General features: G+C 39.7%; 1 protein-coding gene across 1 annotated transcript in view; it reads left to right on the top strand.

Annotated features, from left to right (window-relative positions):
- Positions 1-24,340, top strand: part of LOC139717686 (cytoskeleton-associated protein 5-like) — a 67,721-nt gene extending 43,381 nt beyond the window's left edge. Inside the window, exons 27-43 of the mRNA XM_071629189.1 lie at positions 203-352; positions 997-1,200; positions 2,025-2,160; positions 3,304-3,497; positions 4,448-4,596; positions 6,438-6,461; positions 9,886-10,086; positions 10,940-11,039; positions 11,400-11,576; positions 12,002-12,189; positions 13,466-13,541; positions 14,036-14,224; positions 14,776-14,937; positions 15,591-15,689; positions 16,371-16,566; positions 18,095-18,312; positions 22,506-24,340. Coding sequence (XP_071485290.1) covers positions 203-352; positions 997-1,200; positions 2,025-2,160; positions 3,304-3,497; positions 4,448-4,596; positions 6,438-6,461; positions 9,886-10,086; positions 10,940-11,039; positions 11,400-11,576; positions 12,002-12,189; positions 13,466-13,541; positions 14,036-14,224; positions 14,776-14,937; positions 15,591-15,689; positions 16,371-16,566; positions 18,095-18,312; positions 22,506-22,622 — 2,580 coding nt within the window. The 3' untranslated portion in view covers positions 22,623-24,340. The remainder of the gene's footprint in view (positions 1-202; positions 353-996; positions 1,201-2,024; positions 2,161-3,303; positions 3,498-4,447; positions 4,597-6,437; positions 6,462-9,885; positions 10,087-10,939; positions 11,040-11,399; positions 11,577-12,001; positions 12,190-13,465; positions 13,542-14,035; positions 14,225-14,775; positions 14,938-15,590; positions 15,690-16,370; positions 16,567-18,094; positions 18,313-22,505) is intronic.
- Positions 24,341-26,606: the final 2,266 nt, after the last annotated feature.

Here is a 26,606-nt window from a genome sequence, read left to right as displayed (position 1 = left end):
GTTACTGACCTTAACAATACTTTAATTTCCTGCTGCCATAGCCCATTGTAATTGATCCAGAGTTTGATGTATGTGACTGTCTTTCACAGTCAAAGTGCTTTCATATGCAGTAGCTTTGGTGCTGTCAAAAAAGATCAGATTCCGTAGTTTCGCAAATGGTGTGATTGTTACTTGTGTGATGCCATATCTTTTCCTCGCGCAGATTCTAAAGTGGAATTTCACCACGCCACGGGCGGAGTACATTGAGCAGCTGAAGGACCAGATCCAGCCGTGCGTCAGCAAGGGGCTGTTTGCGCAGCTCTTCCATGCCGACTTCAAGCACCACATCGCGGCCGCATCTATTCTCCTAGAGGTGAGCAGTCCGAGGAAAAATCTTGCAGATGCTGATCTTGGCACCGTTGCAGTAAATTGTAGCAAATTTATGATCAGTGGTCACTCTGCACTCAACAATGACTACCATAGAAATACTATTTCATAGACAGTCAAAGCCCAAGTCATCACTGTGGGTCGTCGTTGATTGCTGAGTTGCCAGTACGGTAATTGTCTAGTCAGCATAATTTTATGCAACAGGCCCCAGGTTCCTTACAGAAATGAACCCATCCTGGGCTTTTTGTAAGTGTTTGGCATGTTTGCTTGCTGGCTTTCTTTTCTGATTGGAAGGCATATTCCAAAACTCTGTATGCCGTGTTTGCTCGCCCATCTCTGTGGACGGTTTGCCAACTTTACAAATTTTGCTCAGACACACTACGCTGCTTTAACTGGAGAATTTACAGTGCAAACTAGTTTCTGTTGCTTTTAGGGTAAGCAGATGATGAATGGTGAACGCTTCATGATCCGTAAGATTGCATAGTGTGCATGAAAGATTACTGAACAAGGAGAGATGTTTCTCTTTAATGCCTGAAATCTTATTCATTGGGTAACTATGTTATGCTCTCCCTTTTCACTCTCTTCCCCCCTCCACCCCGTCCACCCCTTTCACCCCCCACCCACTCCTAGGCGGTGGAGTCTCACAAAGACGCCATGAAGGCCAACGTGGACGTCCTGCTCAAGTGGGTCTCGCTGCGATTCTTCGACACCAACACCAGCGTGCTCGTCAAGGTGCTGGAGTTTATGAGGGCGCTCTTCGCCATGCTGTCGGAAGACGACTACAACCTCCTGGACCAGGAGGCTACAAGCTTCATTCCATACCTAGTGCTCAAGGTGCTGAACTTGACAACACACTTCATACATTTTTGTGCACATAAATTCACACATGGGTCTGTCTTCATAGATTTCCCAAACTGCAAAGCTTGTCCCTAGTTTTCCTTAGGCTTGGCTATCACAACACCTGATTTAAGTAAACTTTGGTCTGACCGCAAAAGCAAGATATTCTTGGAGGGATATATTTCATATTGCAAGAGTGGGAACTCTAGCTTGATTGATTCTCCTTTTGTAAAGTCTCAAAGAATTTCCATTTATCATTCCATGGATTACAATATTTCGTTTTTACATAATTGGATGTTGCCAAAGAACATGAACACGTCATCATCTTCTTGACAGTTTTGTGCTCACTGTGTAATTTGTATATGATTGTTATTATGTGATTTGGAGAGAAATATCTCAGCACATCTTCCAGTAGCCTCATTTGCTAAAAGTTTTGTCAGAATCTTCTTATGGCATGTCTGTGGAGGGCTCAGCATTAGTGTTGGCTGGGTGGTCCGGGTCCACTCAAGATTGATGCTGGGCCACTAAGTTTTCAAAAAAGGTTTTCTTTAGGTGGCACAAGTGGGCAGCTAGAAGTCAAAATTACATGTTTCCTTTTATATTGGGCCAAGATTTTAGTGGCCTGAATGGGCCATAAGAAAAATATGCCAGTGTCAAGCTCTGGCTTATGGATACCTCAGTGACTTCCAGTGTCCTATGAGTCCTTCTTTTTAGCAGCTCAGTTGCCAAAGTTTGGTTGGACCCTCTTCTCAGCATACTTTATGTATAATTCAGTGAGTCACAGCGTCACATAAATCTTTGACCCTCGCTCTGTGTTGCAGATCGGCGACCCCAAGGAGAACATCCGGAAGGATGTCAAGGCGGTCATCAAGCTACTGACCAAGGTCTATCCGGCCAGCAAAATGTTCTCCTTCCTCATGGATGGGCTGAAGTCCAAGAATGCCCGGCAGAGGACAGGTGAGATCTAACTCTGGGGTGCAGTAGGGTGCGTATGCGACCCCCTTTGGGGCCCACCTGGCAAGAAGAGCAGTGTTTTGTGGTGTGGATTGCTGTTATCCACATACTTGTGTTTGCCCCAAAAATTACTCCTTCGGTGGATGACAGGGAATTGCTGCTTAACCCGTTGAGGATGGTTTGATTTTGCTACAACATGCATTTCCTATAGACACCTGTCCGAGTATACTCTGGACTCGTCCTCAACGGGTTAAAGCTTGGGTAATTTTACAATTAATGGTAATTGTACAATCGACAGTAACTGCTGGAACTCAATACTGTACTGCAGCCAGTTGAAGACGTGAAATTACTGATGATTTCTATTGATTGTTGAGTTACCATTAATTGTAAGGTTACCATAGTTTTTATGCAGTGGGACTCTTATTATTACTACTTGGTACAATCAGATCACATCACCAATAGTGTTTTTGTGAATAGAAACTCTGTTTTAAGTATTTTGATGCAATTAGAGTCATGTTGCATTCAGTGGAAATGAAAAGTACCATCTTACAAACTGGTGACTAAAGGAAGGGGGGGGGGGGGGCACTGTATTCCTTCACAAAGGGTAGACATCTTTTTGAAGCACTCTAACCATTCACCAGGTCTTTATAGGATGGTGACATGTGGTACCAAGATGGCGAACATGAACATTTACATCAAACTCTGTGTTGAATCAGCATAAAATGATCCAAATAGACATTGAGGTGCCACTTAAAGCCAAGGCAAGTGCCTGCCTCTTCACGATAAGAGCATCTCATATCAGTGCACTGATGGTGATGCCGCTGTTATATTCTTGATACAAATATTTTGAAATTGTACAGGATTCATATTTCCGTCAAGTAATGTACTCCTATTCCCATTCTCATCCTATTACATTATGATTATGACACAATGAATCTTTTGGAATATTTATCCTACCAACCAGATGATTTTTTTTTGTTGAATCAAGTGATGTACTGTTATCGCTGACATGAAAATTGTGAAGTAATGTGTGCGATGACATATTCTGTAAACCACATCAACTGGGCCTGATTGGCTTGCGAGACCATAACCTTTGACCTGTGACATGACATGGATTATTTCTGTTTGCTGCCCTCGTTGTTGCAGAGTGCCTGGACGAACTAGGCAACCTGATAGAGCTGTACGGTCTCAACGTGTGTCAGCCATCGCCGCCCAAGGCTCTGAAGGAGGTTGCGGGCCAGATCGCCGACCGAGACAACAACGTGCGGTCTGCCGCCCTCAACACCCTCGTCCAAGTCTACCAGATCGTGGGCGACGACGTCTACAAGTACATCGGCAATGTGAGTCCCAGTACATTGCCTTTGCTCTCCGCTCTTGGGAACTAAAGTTATCTCCTTGATTTTTTAAATCAAGCCTGTGTAGATATCGCATCTTGTTTGTTGCAAAGTCAATTTGATCTTGATAGATGTGATCATTTAGTCTGATGCCATGTGATATGTTGCGTTACATTGAAGAAAAAAAGTGAAAGTTGTCTTTGAGTGATGTGTTTATGTTTGTGTTTTTATGAGAAGAAAGAGGGAGAGAGAGGGAGAGATTGACTACTTGTAAGCAATTCAATTTTAATGTATTCAAGATTTATGCACTGAACATATTACAAATAAAATAGTCTTTTTTTAAATCTATTTTCCGCAAGCAATAAGATGTACAATCAGTACGTTCAAACATAAATGAACTTAAATGTAAAATAGTCTGATAACAGAATGAACAGATTTAAGTTATATAAGATAGGGGAATCAATAGTGATCTGACTGAATTAAGATGGAATGTATTGGTGAATTTTGGAATGCAGAAGGCTGTTGTTAAAATGAGCAAGTAGCTTGTTATGTGTACATACATGTCAGTAGCATGAAAAGCAGCCATGTGTAAAGTATAATTTGCCTACAAGGGACCAGATCATGAGAACACTGTCCACTCCCCTGAATAGATTACTGTATACGCCAAATATTTCGCGAGGTTTTTATTTTCGCGAATTTTGCAAGTCAGGTGCTATTCGCAAAATTAAAGACACGCGAAAATATTGACTCTGATCCCGATGTGAATGTGACGTACGCGTGTGCTCTTCTCCGTTCAGTACAGGACGTCAGGATCGCGAATTTAACCACTCGCGAAATCGTCGGGATTTCCTGATTTGCGAAAATTTAGACTCGCGAAATATATGGCGTATACAGTATTGCAACCATGAGCACATGATGAATTCTTTTAGACGTTGTCTTTTTTTTTTTCCTCCCAGTTAAACGAAAAAGAGTTGAGCCTTCTGGAGGAGAGGATAAAGCGATCGGGCAAGAAGGCCCCGCCTCCCAAAACAGCGCCCCCACAGGCCCAGAAAAATGCCGAGGAGAAGGCGGCGCAGCGGCAGGAAGTGAAGAAATCCAACCTTCCGTAAGTCTGGCCTATCAAAACTTTGCATGGTTACTGCAGATTCTTAGCACTCTTTTTTTTTTAGGGGGGGGGGGGTGGATTGGGTTGTTGATTGGTGTTTTTTTTTCAAAGTTTTTGAAAATTGTAGAGCTGTCTTCGTCAGCCTACTGCAGTATGCCAAATGGTAGTAATATTCTGCCACAATGATCTGTTCGTGGTCACATTATTCTTGAGACAACAATTATTTGCATGTGTGGGGCTGGGTAATTGCGCATCTCTGTTTAAAGAGGCTTGCAGAAAAATTGCATATACAAGTATTTGCATATACAAGTATATACAATAAAATATTCAAACCAATCGTTTATATGCTAACAGAAACTATTCTTGGTTGCTTAAATAATCTAATGCTTGCATTTATCTCTCTTTATACGTGATATACATAACAGAATTATGTATCAATTGTAAAGGAATCATAATACCAGGTGCAATTTTTGATATGCATATTATATCCCTGTACAACGTAGGTTGCCTTTATATCATATACTCAACTTTTGTGTTGTAAATGTCTTTGTGTTGGTTGGAGCTGCAGTATATTTTGCTGAGTTGCATGATCACATTTTTGATTGCATACTTCTTAGATTATATATACCAATGTATGAATTAGACCAGTGTTGCTTGAGTTCAAAGTCATTCAAACTCTACATTTATCATTTGAATATGAGCATGCCATATTTAGTCTGTCACATTTACTAATAATTTATCATATTTTTCATGTTGATTCATACATAAATAATCAGAAAAAAATTGAGAAAGAAAAACACCTTTGTACTGTATGAAGTTGACTGCACACAGACTTTTGAAGTTGTGAGTAGATTGCATACTGAGATACTTAGGAGCATGATGAATTTCTTTGTACCATATTCAACAGTTGAAGTGAGTGTAATACATTTTGTGTACCTGTTTTTGGTAATGTTGCTGATTGACCGTTGTCCTGCAAAATATTACTCGATGACGGCGACGCTCCGTGTTAGCAACAATGCCCATGCTTGAAAAGAGATCTTTCGTATATGTGACCCTGCATCTCAAAACAAACAAAAAGTCGCCAGACATGGATTTTTAGTTAAGGGTAGATCCCGAAAGAGCAGATTCTAAGCTTTAAAATGATGTATAACTCATTTCAAATGGACTCTACTAACCTAAATAAATATTGGAAAGAAAGGACACACTCTGGAAAGTATGAACTGAGAAAACAAGCTCTGAAGTACAGGGTGTATTCAAGCGCTTAATCTTTACCAAGCTATGCCAGCTGTGGGATGAATTGAACAAAAAACAGGATGTTGACCACGGGAGCAACAACAATGAAGCGATTATTAGATTAAATTGATATTGAGCATGCTTCATTAGCACATTCTGTACATCATTAATACCAACTTTCAATGCAGCAGCATTATTCTATCCAAAGTTATTGGAGTTGAAAGTGAAGGGTATGGACAGGGTTTTTGAGAAATGGCAAGAGGGTTCTATGAGAATCAACTAATCACACTATTCCACCAAAAAGTGTTAAGAGAAAAACTGCCGAAAACGCAAGTTCCTGTTTGTCTTATGATCCCAAACTTTGATATAATATAGAAAAAGACTTGTTCTTTCAGAAAATATGAAAAACTCAAGATTGGTAAGGTTGTCCCGCTTCACCTATTTTCAGTGCTCACACAAATTCACTGTGTGCGACTTCTTGTTCGTTTTGAGGTGCACGGTCACATATTATATCTAAAGTTGTGGATGGATCCTAGTTCTTTTGTGACAAAAATGACCAAAATGACATCACGTCCACACATGCTTTCTGATTCCGCTAATACATGCAGCCCTGGATGGAGAGATGCCTACAGGTTGGTTATTGAAACACTTTGCCATGAGTTTTTACCTCTGAAACTTTCGGACTCTTATCTTCAAAACCGTGTGTTGCCCCATCTTTTTTCCCACCCCACCTTCTGTGAACATCCAAAAGTTGTCATCGCGAGTGTGTGCATGCATCTTTGTGCAACAAAGCCCCCTGCCATTCCTTTATTGCTCTCTTTCTCATGCTTACTATCTCATTTCATTCTTTCTCTTTCTGTCAGTCTGTCTGTCTGTCGTTCTGCCTGTCTTTCTCTTTGTCTGTTTGTCTGTCTGTGTGTTTGTCTTTCTGTCTTTCCATTTGTCTGTCTGTCACTGTCTGTAGGTCTCTCTATATGTCTTGTTTTCCCAAAAGCCTTCCTCCCTTGTTCGTGTTTTCCTTTCTCTGTCTGTCTGTCTGTCTGTCTTTCTTTCTGTCAGTACATGTATGTCTTTGTCATTCTGTCTGTGTGTCTGTCTTTCCATCCGTCTGTCTTTCTCTCACTGTCTGTGGGTTTCTCTGTGTATCGTGATTCTTCCAACAGTCCCCCCCCCCCCATGTCCTTCCATGTTCTGATGATTGTATTGCCTCCAGATGTAATATGCATACTTGATGTCAATCTTGTTGACGGCACCACATGTGATTTTTTTCCCTTACATTTCTTCTATTTTGCTTGATGAATGTATCACACATTTCCTCTCTATGTATTGAAAAGCGCATACAAATTGTCTCCATCATTCATACTGTGTATGTGATGATATTAGTCTTTTCCTGCTAATCTATTAAACTGTAATTTCATATACGTACAGGTATGTATGAATTTAGCCTTGGAACAAACTTGAGCTTTTGCCCATTCCAGTCCTACCCCCATCCCCCTCCATATCTCAATCTTTTTGCCTTGGCTTTTTAAAAACAAAACAAATGCAAGATATACTAACAACTGAACAAAGTTCTTGTGCTTGCTTGAATTTGCCTTGAAAAATAAGGCTTCATCTGTTGGAAACTGTGTTTGCTTCTTTGCTCAAGGAATGGATGGCTGTTAAATATATTGACAATGCTGGGAAATATTACATTCCTGCTGGGCTAAGTGTATATAATAATCAAGAAGACCCCTTGGCTTGTAAGATTTTGAAATTAAATGACAGTGTTATCTTTACATGTACACTGTACACGTACATCGGGTGAGAGGAGTGTAAAATATCGAAGTGAAGGTGCTTGGAAATTTGGCCTCTCCTAGACGAGAATGATAAAATGAAAACATGCGAATATTATGTTGAGGTATTAAAAAGAAAAACTTTGTGTTAGACTACAGTACCTCGATCTGCAAACTAAAATACATGCGCGAAAGTTTCCACTTTTTAGATGTTTCGGAGACTCCCAGATGTTCATGGAATTGAAAAGTATTCACTGCTAGGACCTGTGACTTTCTGTTGCATGAAACGCGCTGACTTTATTAAGTGCATCATGTGTCTCCGCTTTTTATGTCTGTGATTCTGTATGATACAAACTGTGGCGAGTTATTGGAGAAATATGGGCACCCTCGTTTGCAAAGCAGTATGAGATATTTGAAATTGTAATATACACCCTGACTGACATACACTTGACCATTGTTTGTGGTCCACCAAGAGCGATTCCCAAAGTTCTTGATATTGAAGATTTACAGTAGCTCAGGAAAATAGACTGTCAGATATTTCAAGTGGTTGTAATAAGTCGGACATAATAATGGACACCAAGCTTCAGCATTTCCTACTTTTTTCGTCTCATTTTGGTCGTTAATGGTCGAAAAGAGGCTTTACTTTCCACTGTAATCATGTTGGTAGTGATTTAAAAATATTGTGGATGCTTGGCTTCAAATGACGGAGCTTTGTTACGATGTTTGATAAAGGATTCTTGTTCCTTGTGAAACCGTGGTGGAAAGTGAAGCCATGACTTTGTGTTTGTAACAGATTACATTTTCTTCATTGCAGACAAGGTTTAATGGTCCTTGGGTAATTTGTCATTTTCAGAGTGCCCTCATCAACCCTTCTTTTACATCATGACAAATGTGGATACTATTATTCATATGACAAGGCTAGGTGTAGTAGATAGTGTCAGTCCATATACTCTATTGTGCTTTCAGCACTGTGTGTCGTATCATTATTATATACTTTGTGTATGCTACATTGTACATTGGTCCAGGGCTCGACACTAACGGTGGCCCGGTGGCCCAGGGCCACCAAAAATGAAAGTCGGGCCACCAAATTTCAGAAAAGGGCAAATTTGGTGGCCCACCTCGGGCCACCAAAATATTTTGAAAAGTGTGTCAATAAATTCATAACTTTTTGCACCGGAAATGCATAAATGCATGCAGTGAGTGTGCGAATTATTAAAAAAATGGACTTTTATCAATGTTTTTTTTTTTTCGGGCCACCAAATTTTTCTCTCGGGCCACCAAAAATTTGAAATTGATGATTTTGGTGGCCCCATCGGGCCACCGAAAAATAAAGTTAGTGTCGAGCCCTGTTGGTCATTGACATAAATTATATGTGACAGAGAATTTTCACTCATCATGGCTACAGTTATATCTCTGAATCATCACCACTGGGCTTCCCATGTCCATAAAAAAGCTGCTATGATATCAACTCTTGCTACATTGGTAAATGCCACAGAAAACGACAAAAGGATCCCACTGTCTGATTGGCTCTTGCTTTTCAACGAGAAGCTGCCAATGCGGCAAGAGTTGCTATCCTAACATCTTTCACCACTTGAGGGCCAGAATTATTCTCCCAACCTTGTACATACATGTGTGTGCTGTGCCCAAATCTGTTCTTCTGGCGATCCCTCTCTTTCTGTAATCTTTGTGACTCTACCTTCCCGCTTCTTGTCTCGTTTTGATTCATAATCTTCATACCTACTCTGACATGCATGTTGATCTCTTTATTATTATTATTGCTTGTTGATTCTGAATGCCCACTAACTGTATTATTTTGTATGCCAAGGATGTTCATGAGAGTGTCTTGACTAGCAATGCTGTCAAAGTAATTAGAGTACAAATACACTGTAGATTGCTAAAAACGTTCATGCCGGAAAGTATGAACTCAGATTTCGGTTCATGTTGTCCTTATGATGAGTCTTTTTTTTTTTCTTCTTCTATGTAGAATTATTGGTTCATACATATTACAAAGAGTAGGGCATTTTTTTGTCCCAAATCAAAATTAGGTCTTTGCAGTTACTTATAAATTCTATGTGAAGAATTGCCTCGTATTTCAAGTATTTGTTGAACAAAATCAAATCATACAACCACTTGTGATAGTTTTCCCCAAAACAGAGTGCAGATTGAAATCATGAGTAGGCTTGTACACATGAAAATGGTCAGGAGAATGTTGTGTTTAGGATCAAATCCAAATGATTTGGAGGCTTTGAAATCTTTAATCCTGAACTTTACCTGCTTTGGATAGGAACCCTGGCAAGGGTCAGCGGCCGGCTACGGCACCCTCCAGGGCCCCATCAGGCCATCCGTCGGTGCCCAAGGTCTTCTCGCTGGAACTTGACCGTCTTGGACTCAATGATGACGAGGGCGACGTCAAGCTGCCGCAGCTGGAGGACACGACGGCAGTCCAGGAACTCCTGGAGGAACCCGTAGTGCTCCCAAAGAGAAAGTGAGGCCATATTCTTGTGATGCATGTTATAGCTACAATATCCTTACAGTACACTTAGTGGATACCAGTCACATCACATCCATAGATTTTTACTCAGAAAGCTTCCCTCTTCTGTCAACTCCCCCCTCCCCCCACCCCGACTAAAAACAAAACAAACACATGCACACAATTAAAACCAATGACACTTATCTGGTTTAAGGGAAATATATGCAGTGTGTTTCCAGTATTCTCGTATCTTGACCTCCCCATAATAAAACCAGTGTATATTTACTTTAAACATGGCTAGACAGACTCTCAACCCACCAAAATATAGATTTGGTGGCCCGACACCAAATGTTTGTGGCCCTGGGCCACAGGTAATGTGAAACCCTGGTAAAGAACTGCAGTGGGAAGAAGCATTTTTGTATGTATATGATAGTAATCACCTTTTCATAGAAGATGGAATAAATTATTAATAATGAATCTGTCAATCCATCACTCACTCACTCAGTCAATCGATCAATCAATCAATCAATTAATCAATCACTCACTCATTTGATAATCAACCAATTAATCAACCAATCACTCGCTCACTCAGTCAAACGATCAATTACCCAATGAAGCCAATCAATCTATGAATGGATAAGTCAATGAATGATTGAATGAATCAGTGAATCAATCACTCAGGCAATGAATTCATAAACCAATCTGTGAATCAATCAACCCAGCACATACTCACCCACTCACATCCTCACTCACTCAATGAAGTGATGAACTAATGAATGAATGAATGAATGAATGAATGAATGTCTCAATTAGTGATTTAATGTAAAGATCAATCACTTAATCAATCAATCATTCCACCTGTCTGCAGAGTCCAAAAGCCAGCACTGCCCTCAATGATGCAGCTGAACTTCATGATCTCACAGGTTGCAAGCAACGAAATCGCCATCAGCATACAGGCCTTGGCACAGGTAAGGATGTGTAGTCCCTTCTATTTCAGTTTGCGTATTCTTTTGTGCTAGTAGTACAATGCTAAACTGGCTCTTTGTTTTGTATTTGTTTGTTTTATTTATTCAAACACAGATCAAGTCCATATGTGATAACAATAACAACAATAATTATTTACATTTTGTAAAACGTATAATAATCATCATTAATTCTCTATCCGTTTGACATGAAATATACCTACAGTCATAAATGTCTTCAAATAATAGGTAGGTTTTTGAGAATGAAGTATATCATACATGTACATAAATAACAATTTTTTTTTTATTTGAATATAACAAAATTCTCACTTTCCCTCCCCTGCCCCTCATTTTCATCTGTAAAAGCTGGATGAGATCCTGAAAGAGCCTGAGAGGTCAAAGGTCATGATGGACCACGTGGACCAGCTGCTCGTGGCAACATCACTCCAGCTGAGGATGGCGTTCAGCAAGCACATGGGGGACCAGATTACCTCCAAGGATGTCATTCGCATGTACCGCTGCCTGGTCGCTCTCCTTGTCTCAGTAAGTCAAAAATAGAAACAAAAAATGGATGAAAATTGCAACAAATCCCCACCCCCCCCCCCCCCAAAAAAAAAAAAAAAAAAAAAAATGACTGTCCTGCCCCTTAGAAACATGTACAAATTGTATTAGATGGCCTTTTCTGATCACGAAAGATTAGCAAGTCACCACTGGCATTGAATGCATTGTGTAGACAAAACCTTTTGCCTGCGTTTTACTTATGGCGAATTTTGGCTCCTCCCGAAATTTGTGAAAGTTTCATGCATGCAAAAATTTCTGGTTTTACAGAATCATATTTTTGTTATAATGGCATTGGCAGCCGTGAAGACTATGCCTTGTTCTGTGTTAAATTGTTTGCATTTTTTGTTACTGCATTCATGGCTTGACCTTTGACCTTTAACCTCTGTCTGCCCGACCCACCCCTGCAGGTATTCCAGAACACGAGTCTGAGTCAGCAGGCCTCCAAGGACGTCCTCTGTGACCTCATCAACGGCCTGATCACCGTGCTGATCGACGACCGCCTCATGGCGTTCGACGAGGGCCCCCAGGTGGTGCGGTCGGTCAACGTCGTCATGGCCAAGGTGGTGGAGAACGCCGATCACAACGCTGCCATCGGGTGAGTTGAGTCACAGTCGGTGATACCTTTCAAGAACCGGACGATGTTTTATCTCTCACACATAATGATACTCAAACGCAAATCTATCCTGACATAGTGTTGCATTGTATAAAAATGGTAAATCAGATGAGTAAATCTCTGAAAATATTTGGGAAAAATCAAACATATAAAAAAGGTAACCGTTATGAATTACACAATTTAGAGAGTGTGGCAAATTGGCAACTCTGTGGGATCTACATGTAGGTGTTGACCAGTTTTTCAATCAGTTTGTAAACAGAAATTCACCAATTTTGACTTTTTCCTGTGAAAATTATTTTCTTCAGACCTGTTCTTGGTATATAAGAATGATATGTTCTTGCATGTTCTCTTCAGTGAATACCAAAGTAGGATCTGTACTGTGCCCATATATTTGAAACAACAAAAAAAGGTCACTAATAAAAAAAAACACAAACAAACATACACACAGAGTTGCCAACTTATCGTACTCTCTAAACTTTTACAATTCATAACTTTTTTGATGTGTCAGATTTTTTAACCAAATTTTTGCCGAGTTACTGCTGTGATTTTACTGTCATCTACAGAGACACTCAAATCCAAACTTAAAATTTATCTGTTCCTCTCACACTGAGGACTGTAATTGCTGTATGTCATTAATGTTTGGAACAATATTGTATTTTTAATTGGTATATGTTCTATTCTTTATTTGGTATATATTTGTTTTTTGTTCGCCATTTTCTTCTTTGTTAACATGTTTGACCATATATGCATGCATAGGGCCTATATATGTTTTCATTTTTGAAGCGCCATGAGCACTGAAAAGTGGACCTGTGCGCTATACACGTAGCCACTATTATTATTATTATTGTTATTATTATTTTTGTGTTTTCATACAAAGCAACATAGTGTCAGGATGCAATATCCCCTGTAAGAGCTTGAGAGGGAGTGATGTGTTACTGGGCAGGGGGCATTTAACTATCATCCTGTCGGGCAAAAACTTCCAGTTGAAAAGTGTTAGCAAATTTTAACTGCAAATATCCTAGGACAAAAACTTCTTTTTTGTATTCAAAGAAAAATGATTATGGCACCAAATGTTGCGACTGCCTACAGCCTGGAAACTAATAAACAATGATAAATAAAAGGTAAGGTTGAAATCCTGTGAAAAAATAAAAAAGAAAGGGAAATAATAATTGAAGAATTCTCGGTTTAGACATTCCATTTTCAAAAACACTTTTGGGCTAAAACATCTGACCCTTGACCCGATCTGATTCTTCTGCAGAGCCCTCATCAAGCTTCTTCAAGAGTGTGTGGCTCATGAAAGCAGCTCCACCAAGTTTGTGCAGCTGATCATGAAGGTGAGTGAACTTTTGCCGAGAAGACATGGTAAATTCATGGAGGTTGTTATCTCTGAGGTTAACTCTTATGACTGAGGCATTGCCAGACTGTTAAAGATAGGCCTGGCAAAGTTCTGTGGCAGCCTTCAATGGAATTGTTACATACCTGCCAACTGTTCAGTTTTAATCTGAATATTCAGATTTTTCACTGAAAGAAAATGCATCAATTTCAGTGTGTTCTGATTTTTTGGAAATATCTGTTAATAGTTAAGTATATAAAATTTATGAAAGTTCAGGTTTTTAAATAATTTTTTGTAGTTTGTTCAGATTTATTGAGTCTCAGGGTTGGCAGGTATGTTATATTTTTCTCTCTTGCTGTTTTTCGAACCGTGCATGTATTTGATCGAAATTTTGTCATTTTTTTTTTTGTAAGTCAAAATACATAAAGCATTTTTTTAAACCAAACTTGAAATGGAAATGACACTTTGTATCATGCCCCTGTTCCTCCTCTCCAGTGTCTATGGCGGTTGGTGAGAATGATGCCCAACATCATCAACGAGCTCAACGTGGACCGCATCCTATTGGACCTCCACCTCTTCCTCAAAGCCTTCCCCTCCTCCGTCTGGCGGGACCGGCCCAGCGACACCCCGCTACGCACCGTCAAGACCATCCTCCACTCCCTGGCCAAGATTCTCGGCCAGAAGGTAATGGCAGGGAGCAAGAGAGAGAGATTTGGTGGTCGTAGAAGTCTGTAGTTGGTAGTCTAGGAAAACCAAACCTATTGACATCAATAAGACGATACTAATGTAAAGGGCATACTTGTAAGAAAGTCATTTACCGTTTCATCTCGTCGCTCTTAAAAACCATAGAAATAATCATAAGAAAACCTTCTTAAACTCTGTACATGTTGTATTCGTTTATCATCTCTTTGCACTGTTTGTGACATTTCAAATCTGATATGGAATTGAATTGAAATGAATTGAAAGGTATTTTATTTAGTGATTTAGTATTTGGATGTTACATCGAAGAATCATTCCTATCAGCATTGTCATTATCACTATCATCATCATCTTTATCACTATCATCACTACCATCATCACCGAATCATTACCGTCATTATCATCTTTGATGTCCTGTCTCACAATCATCATTACCTTGTTAATAATCATGCATGCCTGCCTGTAGGAGCGCTGCCATAGCAACCCACTGATGATTTCCCATCCCGTCTCTTCATCCTCTCTCTCTCTCTCCCAAGGTCCTGAACCACCTGACCCTGATCTCGGACCCCAAGGACTCCGAGGTGGAGTCCTACCTCAAGAAGGTCCTCCGGAGCTCCAGCACCAGCAGCACCGGGAGCAGCTCCAGCAACGACCACATCAATGGCTCGGCCGCCGACGCCGTCAGGTCCCACTCTGACGTGAGTACCCCCCACACCTTCTCTTCCTTCCTCAGACGAAAGGGATTCTCAAATATATTATACAGTCAAGCCTGCGTTAGTGGTCACTTGTCTATAGCGGTCACCTGCGGTTTACAGTCACTTAAAAGATTTCCCTCAAGAGAAAACAATCATGTTGCAGACCCTGTTTATGACAGCCATATGTCTTTAGTGGCAACTTTTTTGTCTCCTTTGGGTGGCCGCTATAGACAGGTTTGACTGTATTACATGTAGGTAGGATGAGTGGTTGTGGCTCTGTGGTTACAACTGAGGACACTCCAGCTTGAGGTCCCTGGTTCAAGTCCACAGGCAACCATGGTAGGCTGTTTCATAGGAAAGGCACCTTATCCCAGCCCTTGACGATCAAAAGCGATGTATAGCCTTACGTTCTGTCATTTCTTTCTGATAAGTAGTTGTGCGTATCTTTAGTGGTCATGAAACACTAAACTCATGAAAAATATGCGTGACGTTCAGAGTCAGGAAAAGTTATCTCTTCCTGTTATACTCTATAGAGGAGAACTTGACCAAAATAGATTTTTTTTTTCTCTCTCAATCTAAAGGGATAGATGTCTACCAAACTTTAGTTAGTGTCCTCTTAACTTTCATACTGCTCTTGCATGTTTGTCTTTATGCAGAGAAATGCCAAGGATTCACCACGGAGAGGGCCCCCCAAGACCAACGACCTCCTCGCCCACATCTTCCAGAAGATTGGCTCCAACAAAAACTCAAGAGAGGTAATGGCATTCAGGAATATGACTGTCTATATATTCAATTTCTTTAACACAGATAATCCAATTCGTTTAGAAATTGCAGAATACTGTAAGACACAAATTTTCATGTGCATGAAATTTTAGCAAATTTTGCGAGGAGCTAAGATTCGTGAAACTATTAGTAAAATGCATGCGAAAGTTTTTGTCTGCACAATGCATTTAATGCTAATACAGTGTATATGTAGCATACAATTTGTTTATGGTCGGCAATTCGCGAAAGTTTTGTGCTGTTGAAAAGATCATGGGCTGCCATTCACAAAATGTTTGTGGTTTCACAGTATAAAGTGAAAAGCGGCAGCCTATCAATTCAGCTTAATTTTGAAGGAGTTGAGTTCACCTGTTGGATTGACTGTGATTTACATGTATAACATCAGTACCTTGAAATCTGCATTGTGAGGAGTTAAAAGTTGTGAAAATGGTGTGCATATCTCTGCCAGGTTTTTATCAATCATGTGCCACTCTGCTCTGTCAGGTGTTGTTTGTATCAAAAGTACATGTTCACTTTTGTCGGAACCCATGCTAAAGCATCAAATCTCCCACTTCCTTGGGTGAAAGGAATCTGGAATTTCATTAACGCTCTGGACGGTAATGGGGTACATAAGAAAATAACAAGTTTTGAAAACTTGCCGTGATCATTTCCCTCAGGGTCTCGCGGAACTATACGAGTTCAAGCAGAAGTACCCCGACGTCGACATCGACCCGTTCCTGAAGAAGACGTCGCAGTACTTCCAGTCGTACATCAACCAGGGACTGCAGAACATCGCCAAGGAGAAAGGGGAGAGGACTTTCCCCACCACCAACGTGACGGTCAAGCCTGCCCCCCAACAGGAGAATAACCCAGGTGTGTGGCCAAATTTGCAGCAGCGGGTGACCACTTGCTAACAGACAGTATCTCTCATCTAGAGATGCCAACTGTTACTGCACTGTTTACTGTGCTTCGCTAAAATCACAGCAAGTTTCATGGAAACTACCACCAACTGCACCTAGAAACATCCTCATAAAAAGCGCCATATAAATGCAGATATTATCATTGTTGTTATTAACTGTTTTCCCAAGTTGTAATACTACATACACTGTATATGTGTATGGTGTCTAATATTATTAAGGAAAGGTGAAAATGCTGATTGTCTGCCAAAAATGCATCTTTCAATCTTCAGAATACCGCAGTGTTTATTTTACAAGGTTGGCACTCCTGCACATCTGCAAATTAATTTCTTTGGCTGTAAAAACAAAACAAATAAAAATAAAAACAACAGCAAACAAACAAAGAAATAAAAAATGTCAATGAAGGCAATGAAGCAGAAGGTTGCCCGAAAATTGCAACAGATCGAGTGATCATGCGAAATCTTAGTTCTTAGAAATGTATGTTCACAGAATTTCAACAGCATGTGAATACTTCTAGTGATGTCTAGTGGCAAATGAAACCATGATCCCCCTTCCCCCTCCATATCATACCGAGCAGATGTGTTATACAGTGAGCATTCCATCTTGAAAAGAAGGCATAAGTTGCGAAGAATGTGGTATTGAAATGAAGTTGCAGTTTAATTTTAGTCACAATTACGGTAATTATCAGAACATGGAGCATATAATAAAAACAAACAAACACAGAAACAGAAAGTTTATGACACTTTTTCAATCACTGTTCTCACTACAAGCAATAGTGGTTGAGAATCAGAGCAAAATTTGACCGAGTCTTTATCAAAATTGATATGTGCTATCCATTGTATCTGCATTTCAAGAACCATAGTGACGAAATGAGTACTATCTGTGTTCGGGAGAAGAATGGTTGATACTCTCGCCTTCGAGACAAGATTCAGCAAATTCGTGTTACAGGAGTGAATATTTTTTTGAGTCGCTAATTTTGATCATATTTTGAAGAATATACACCATGTGCATGTAATTACACAGTATCGAAAGCTGCAAGATCCCAACTTTTAAAGGTGCTGCTTACCATTTGGAGCAGTGATTCAAAAATGTTTGATATATCACATTTGATGCATATGTGTAGGTCAGTTGTATCACAAAACATCCTATGGGCTACCATATAAAAATTTTGCAACAAAGCCTAAAATATAAGGAGATATCACTATTCTTCTCAATAAACCATAACTGTAGACGGTTTAGTGTGGAAACATTCTTAGTATATCTATTGTTCACATTTTATGCTTTTCACAATACTTAATATTGATTATACTGATTAAATTTTTTACATTGCTTGTTTCTTTCCCTGATTCACATTTTAGAACTATTTTGAAGCACTAAAGCAGGTTTTTGTTTCATGCGCAAATGGTAAATAATGCCTTTAATATCTGAATATAAACGTCTGAAAATTCAACATCTTGATATCTGAACGTTGAATATCTCAGCAGTCGAACAGATCGTGACCTCCGACCCCCACCCTACGGGGATGAGCAAGGAGAACGAGCCAATCAGCGACGTGCTGGGTCGCATCAAGGTCCTGCGAGCCCGCTGCGGCCTGGAGAACTCGCAGGAGGGCATGGTGGGGGACCACCCCATCAAGACCGTAGCCCCGCCCAAACAAGAAATGACTGCACCCATTCCCACCATGGAAAGCAAAGAGCCACTGGTAAGTGGAAACTATTCCACCTTTGGGTGGGCCATTCAGCATCTTTATAAAAAAAAATGTATACACTTACATATATATACCCTCATTTTAGAACCTTCCATTCTGTGTGACTTCATTTATGCTATCTATACAACTAATAAAAAGACATTTCATCATAGTGATGTAGTGTTGTTTTAAGCCATATCATATTCCCTATAAAACATTATGAAATTGTTAATTACATACCTGCAGCAATCCCACATATATTCACCAATTGTGGACCATCTTATGGGCTTGATCACAGTCGTAGTATCACGTACAGTCAACCTTGCCTAAGTCGACCACACACAAGTCAAAGAAATATTTTGCCTTGATTGATAGAAACACATGTTAATTTTATTCTTTGAGTTGAAATTCACGGAAGTCAAATGATTTTGTCAGGTCCCTGTGGGATTTGACTTAGGCGAGGTTGACTGTACTCTCTACTAACCGGTTTAGACCAATCATGGAGTTTAATGGAGACGCGTTTGTCTTGCCGACCATGCCCTATGGGCAAAGTCGAGTTTCTCTTTCTTGTACACTATTCTGGCAATGTTAACAGAAATCAATTCTGGAAGATATACAACAATGACATATTGAGTAGGGATGGCACTTTAACTTTTTCAGTGTACTTGTACTTGCACCAGTAACAGATTTTATGAAAACTATGTTGTCATTTATTTATTTATTTATTTCATTATTTATCTATTTGTTTATTTATTTAGCTGGAGATATATTTGAAACCTCTAATATGAATTCATTAATTCTGTGTGATACAAATTATGCAAGATTGTACTTTTATTTTTGTCTATGCTACACATCAAATTGTTTTGAAGTTTGTACAATTTGAACAGAAATAAAATCCTGTAAAATCAAGATGACATTGTATAAATATAAAAGTGTGGGAACAATAGGTCATGTAACAATGTATTGAATGATCTTTTTTCCTCGTAATTATATTGATACAGATGCATTTAAACAAGCACATTAGATTACGAGGATCACAATGTTTCTTGATAATCGTGGGTTTTGTGATTCCTTTCAAATTTCCATTTTACTGCCAATTTGCAGAAAATAGAAGACAGACGCCAGCAGACAGTTGCAACATTCAGTGCTGGCGACAATCTCATATAATCCCTGGAATGGCAAGACCTTGTATCTACAAAATGTATATGTTCAGGAGAGCCAATAAACATGGCGGCCAAAGCACTATAGCGAACGGGATAGCCTTTCCTTTGACATGCCGTGGTGGCTTATTTTTGGAGTAAGACAATTGGGATTTGGCCAGGACATCACTTAACCCATTATTTGACCATTAATCCAAAAAAGTCATTTTCATAAATAAACATCAGATACAAGGTCTTGTCACCCCAGCGACGATATATAATCCCTGGAATGGCAAGACCTATTATATAAAATTAGTTGTTGTACATTCAGGAGAATTGAAAAAAAAAAAAAACCTTTCAGTAGAATATATGAAGATATGTAGGTGGTTTAATTTTTGGACCAGATTTTTACTTTGTTGTAACAAGATTTCATTATACTTTAGTTTGTTGTGCCAGTTGAGATATGAGCTCGTACCACCTTTGGGATAACGATATTTTTATGAAAGTGTGACAAAAAGAGTGCGCCCATCCTCATTGAATTCTAGCAGCACAAAAACCAAGAAGGAGTAGCAAAAAGTATCACACTAACCTCCTTTTTGCATATAAACTGTATCATGTGACCATCATGCCATTCCCAATCATGCCTTCCCATCATGCACCACGCAGCGAGCAGACGGGCACCATTTCGTCCCGGAGAGGGTAAGCAGCGATGTAGCTGCCGCTTGCATGTGTTTGTCTGCCTATTAAACTGTTGTATGCCTCATCTGCTGATAATAATTACGTGTCTAACTGATTTCCCAGTGACCCTTTTTTTTCTCTCCTAATTTCAGGGGTGTGAGACCTCAGAGTTTAATCTGATTTCAAACTTTTTTGCTCTGCAAAAATCCAAAATCTAAAATCCTTTTTTCAGACTTTTTGCAAATCGAATGCATTGAAATCTTCACATTTTAATGCTAAACTTTACTTCAGACGTTTTCATTCATAAGTTTCAGATTTTGTAAGACTTTTTTTTTCTGCAACTACTCTCACACCCCTGTAACTTGAAGTGTTTGGCGAAATTTCTTCAGCTAATGCTATGCTGTGTTGTTGGAGCTGAAGGAATTGTTCTTCTTCCCCCAGACTGTTCTTGACTGCACTTTGAATGTGTAAGATGGAAGCATTCTGTTATCAAATTTAAACTAGAAATTAATTCATAGCAGTGCTCAAGAAAGAGGAATTGTCAATGATTATTCTAGTTTGCCTGAATTTTGACTGAGAGCATGACCACTTTTTTTTTTTAATAGGGGGAGGGGTGGGGTAGGTGGGTTCTGTTGATGACATTAAATGGCTTTGATTCATTACAGATCATTGTAACCTGACCGTGTTGATCACGAAGAAAGAACTACAGTCAACCTTGCCTAAGTCGAATCTATTTGGACTGATGAAATGGCTTCGACTTAGAGAAAATTTGACTTTTGAGGGATTGATATCAATAGGATATAAAGAGAAAAGGACGTGAAAAGACCTTCGACTTATGCGATTATTTGACTAATGTGAGGTCGATTTTAGCAAGGTTGACTGTACATCTATTTCATGGCAAGAACCTGAATAACATGCATGGCAAAATGTGTGCCACTCAGTATGTAACATCTTACCTGCATGTCTTGTCTCTTGTCTGTGGGGGGCATGGGGTGTATAGTCAGGCTGCCCTACTTTGGCAAAAGGAAGCAAGTGACAAAAGTGACATTTCTCGTAAAAGAGCAAAATGTGTCTGTCATTTACATTGACTTCAATGGACTATCATGATGTCTTATCTAACATATCTCTTAGTAGGATGAGTGTTTCTGCATGAAATTTGGCCTGGAAGAAGAGCTCATTACGTGAATTGTGAAAACATCAATAACTCAAATTCGGATGGTATGTCACATGCTTCCTTTTGCCAAAGTAGGGCAGCAGTGTATCTAAAGCATTTTCTGGTGATCACTATTGAATCAGACAAATGGCAAGATAGTGGTACACTGTATCCGTGTGGTTTGCTTCACTTTTATTCTGCCGTGATGTATCCCTTGATTTTTTTCTGTCTGTTCTCCCAATTTATGCTGGTATGTTCTATATGTTTGCATCTGTCGCATGAACTGACTGATTTAGCATTCGATGACATTTTGACAGTGCTTGGATCATTCAGAGTCTGATTATAGTGACATGGTCTGACAGACAGTGGGGGAAAAAAGTGGGTCTGTACTGTGATTGGTCAGAAGTTTGTGGCCGATGAGAATAATGTATGGTGGTTGTGAAGACATAATAAGCAGAGGAAGTTTTAAGGAGAAAAGGGGAGGCCATCTGGGAACTCATTTCACAAAGATGTTTGCAGTCTTTCAGTAATTTGTAATAATTGTAGACACTGCAGCAAACAGATTACTGCTTTCTTTTCACTTTGCAGCTACCATAGTATTGCAAATACATACATAGTGTAGTGTACTACTATTTGGCAATAGTATTGCCAACCTTCCTATTCAATGGGTTCCGGATCTTTCTGGTCTCTGTCACCATTCAAAGTAGCTAAGTTCTCTTTCTCGTGTCGGCTCTTGGACCATCAGTCGCCACCCATACATGTGTGTGTGTGTGTGTGTATGTGTGTGTATGTACGTGTGAATGCCTCTGTATTGAGTGCAGTGTGTGGAAAGATATTTGTTTTATGTCTGGCGCATGTCGTCCCAGTGTCACCTTCAGCCATTGAATCCCCCTTGATGTGTAGATCAATTTGTCTAAGCTCATGCAAATTAGTGTGAAATTTACTGATTCATTAGTTAAGTAGAGATTAACATTTCAAGGAACATGAAGGTGCTATGAGGGTTTGTAGCAGTAGCCAAAAAAACAAAAACAAAAACTTGTATTGCATTGTTCTTTTTTTTTTTTGCTTGAAATTCAATTATTGAGGTTTGAATGGGAGATTTCACCTTATTTAAAGAGACTTGTCAGGTACATTTTCATGTCTGACATACATCTGTGTATGTGCATGGAAGTCTCCTTGTAATACATGTACTTTATCATTCATTGCTATTTGTGGTTGCTTGCCCCCAACCTCTCCAGATTTCACTCGGCACAAGTTCGTCCAACGTCCAGCCGGTCGTCCAGCCCTCGGTCTCCGACACCAACGTGGACGACCTGCGCCGGCGCCTGGAGCGCATCAAAAATTCCTGCAAGTAGGATGGACAGACAGACAAATGGACAGAGACTTGAGGGAAACCGTGACTCGTGGCCGCTCGCTGCGTCCTGATCTGCTTGGCATTATTGAACCTTCCGATACACTCCGTGTCTTGTTCTGCGCAAGTCACGAAAGCAACGGACCAGCAGCTGTACAAAGAAACTAAACAAACACAAAAAGCAATTATTTCTTCAGATGAATGTGGACATATTTGGAGAGAAGACATTTACCCTGCTCGGAAGAAGTGTGGTTGGTCTTTCATTCCAAGACTCCGACTTCTTTCTTTCTCTCGCACGAAAGGTGGCGACGAAAATATGAGGGAAAAGAAAACAAATGACTGTGATCGTTCAGAGACGCTTTGTTGCAAGAATGAAGCAGTGTCGGTTTGGAGTGAAATTTGAATATACAGTACATCCGACTCGTTTCTTTTCTCATTCATATCTCCGGTGTCCTGTCGTTCACATATGGACAAATAGTCGTATGAAGTGTGGAGTAGGAATTGGACCGTAGGCCAAGGTTATCCAGCGATAATCCACACCTTGTCTTTGAGACAACTCTACTCACAGTTGCTCCAAAATTCCCATCAAATGCTGAACGCACAATGTACTGTATACGTTATATATTTCGCGAGTCTAAATTTTCGCGAATCGGAATTTGCCGACAATTTTGCAAGTGCTTAACTTCGCGATCGTGGAGTCCTGTACTGAACAGAGAAGTGTACACGCATACGTCACATTCACATCGGGATCAGAGTCAATATTTTCCCGTGTCTTTAATTTCGTGAATAGCACCTGACTCGCGAAATTCGCAAAAATAGAAACCTCGCGAAATATTCGGTGTATACAGTACACACTATTAATGCTCATGTATCCTAGGATTGTAGCAGTTATCCTCACCCTGGGAGGGTTTAAACTTGGCTTCAATGAAGCCACATTTATTTCTCCTTCTCACCCTGTGCTGACCAGCAGCAGTGAGGGAGCTGTTCACATCGGGTACAAGTTGGGCGCCAATGTCCTTGTGCGTTCAGAGTAGGTGGAGCCTCCATTTCAGGTGTAAATACTTGTACAGCACCAAAAACTTGCCACATGCATTATATTCCTGATGAGATGGTGTGTGGAAGAAGGAGGTATGTAACATGTGGTCAGGGGAGGGAGAGGAAGAGTGAAAGAGAAGGAGAGAGAGAGAGAAGTCTGTTCACACCTGAAAGTTAATGCAACCTGTCGGTGTGCTGGTGTAAACACACTTGTGTATCTCTGTACATAACATATGTGGGGATCACCCCACTGTACCATCTTGTGTGAAAGCTAAGACTGATTTCACAATTAAGAATGTAACATATGGTGAGGAGGATGTTATCTGCATTAATCTGTGCATGGGACATGAACTCTGAATCCGATGTGGTAGTATGCACGAATTGTTATGTTACGAGAACTGTCTAAATTTTATATCTAACAGGCTTAGAGTCATATGAATTCCCCTATTAGCAAACCATGTTAGCATTAGTTCACACTAGTTGAACATAGCCTGAATATAATCATACATTACCTCCCAAACTTCTATTCATCCTAATGAAGTATTATCCTGTGAACTGGGGCAGTTACACTATAAGCACATTAAGAACATTTTGGCTTCACTAGCAGAGCATTTGATAGCCATCCCATCCACTCAACCCCCCACATGCAAACAAACAAACAAAAAATGGTCTGTTTTGACTTGCAAATGTTGGCTGATGATGTTAATATGTGACAGCAATTATTTAATGGTTGTGATAGAACACTGTCCTAAGAGAATCGGCCTTCTGCTCGTTATATCTAGAAAATGTTGCATGCATTAAGAAAATACAAAACAAATTGAGATCTACTTGGAGAATGTTCTGTGTATCTCAGCGCAGCATGTGCACTTTATGGAAAGAACATGCATTGACTTCAGGGCACGCTGTCATTCCACGGAACGCAATCAATCAATGCAGTCTCGTGTGTCATCCACTGAGCACAACATCTTCTCCCTCACGCACTGGAGGCATACATAGTTTTTCTTTGAAATCAATTTTTGGGGTGTTCAGTTTTTGCTCATTTTTCGTCAGGTTAGATATTGGAAAAGACCATTCAATAGCAGCCTTTTGCAAAGGCGGCTCGCAGTGGAGTCGCATACAGCAGGCGGTGGACTCGCGCACACACAGCGATCGGATGGGAGCGAGCTACTCTCGCAGCTCGCCGGTCGTGCGCTGTGTGTGTGTGTGCTGAAATTATAGCGAGCTGCCTTTGGAAAAGGCTAATTCAGTAGCTGCTATGTCAAGGTTCTGTTACATGTGAAAATAAAGCCTAGATTATTGTTGGGGAGAAATTGCATTAAAACAAATGTTAAGTATAAATGATTTTTTTTTTGCTAATGTGAAAGCAACAATCTTGATTATAGTGATAATCAGTGTTACATTATTTCTTGTTTTCTATCTTTACAAATCAAGAATCTGTGACTAGGCGGTGTATCTGTAATTGCAGCTTTTCGTTTCCTCTCTGTATATTTTGAATGAATATCTTCCATATATCACAGGGTGGCACAAAAAAGATGCTATACAACATGTACCGTAGGCATTATGTTTGAGAATGAGTCTTTGTATAAAGACCAGAACAATGATATCAATGAAAACTGTTAATAGTTTCCTTCACCCCTCCCCCCAATATTTCCAGAATTGTACTAGGTGAAAAAAAAAACTCAGGCCTTTCACACTGGTCAACTTTGGTGTTCATGTGCTTTCTCATAGCGTGGAGATTACTAGTCTAAATATTCTAAAACGAAATGTCCCATATGTCCAGTTAGTGGCTGTAGATGTGTTGTGTTGAGACCAAGAATTGACTAACGTAGAGATTTACAGAGAGCGATGTTTGCTTATTCACCATAATTTTTCTGTTTTGTGTGCTCTGATCAAAGATATTCATTCGTTGTAATCATACCAAGAAAGTGACTGTTCCTGTGTCTATGACAAATATATACATATATATATTTTTGTGTTGGATGTGTAGCATGGTTGTTATACTCGTGTTCACACTAAACTTGCATTATAATGCAGCATTGACTATTGTATCATAAAAGGTGCAGTATTTGATAAAAAGTATGTGTGGAAAATTTGCTCGTAGGAAGCAACGTATTCATTGCACTGTCTTGTCGCGTCCTGGTGCAAAAATCGAGCCACAGCATGTATAGAAATGGAAGGGGATGAAAATAAGAAACGCGATTGTACAGAAATCACAGCTGTAAGTTAACCCGCATCTATGAGGAAATAATTATTGTAAATACAGTGTACAGTGTGTGTGTATGTCACTGACACGGTGTAAAATTAAACCCAGTGTTGAGTGTAGATATAGCATGTGAGCTAAAAACAGTGTGACTTACAATACCAAGGCTGTGCAGTGTGTAGCAGGATGTGGGTGTAATGTGTACTTCGTGTGTGAGGAAAATTATTCTACTCGTCAAAGAGTATCGTCCCCTGTGTTCAGTTTTGTTTTCATTTCCTTTTCTTTTTTACATACTTTATCTGTGCATAATGTGAATAAAAAATATCAGCATTTTTGTTTGCTCTCTATTCTGTTTTGAGAACTGGTGTAATTTCCCGGAGTGCCTTTTGTTTTGTTTTGCTTTTTTCTCTTTTTTTTTCCACTCTCTTTTCTTTCTCTGTGTAGTCAAATACATGCGCAACAAAATGTTCGAGTTGGTCTCAACAATTAGCATGAACTGTCAAACAAAAAAAAGCAAGCTAAGGGCACTTTAAATCTATCTACATGTATCTATATCTGCATTTACATACATACATACATACATACACACCGTAAACGCACTATACATGTTGGCTATTATAAATACAGCGTATATATATATATATATATATATATATATATATATATATATATATTTATATACACGGCAAAAAGGAAGTAAACACTTTTTCAAGTTTATATTTCTCATAGAATTTTTGGCTAAATGTTAATGCA

This window comes from Diadema antillarum, unplaced genomic scaffold (assembly GCF_040938485.1).
Source record: "Diadema antillarum isolate AM-2024a unplaced genomic scaffold, OU_Dant_1.0 scf00000080, whole genome shotgun sequence".
Classification (NCBI taxonomy): Eukaryota; Metazoa; Echinodermata; class Echinoidea; order Diadematoida; family Diadematidae; genus Diadema; species Diadema antillarum.
The sequence above is the reverse complement of the archived record's forward strand: the minus strand, read 5'-3'. Positions and strand labels throughout refer to the sequence as shown.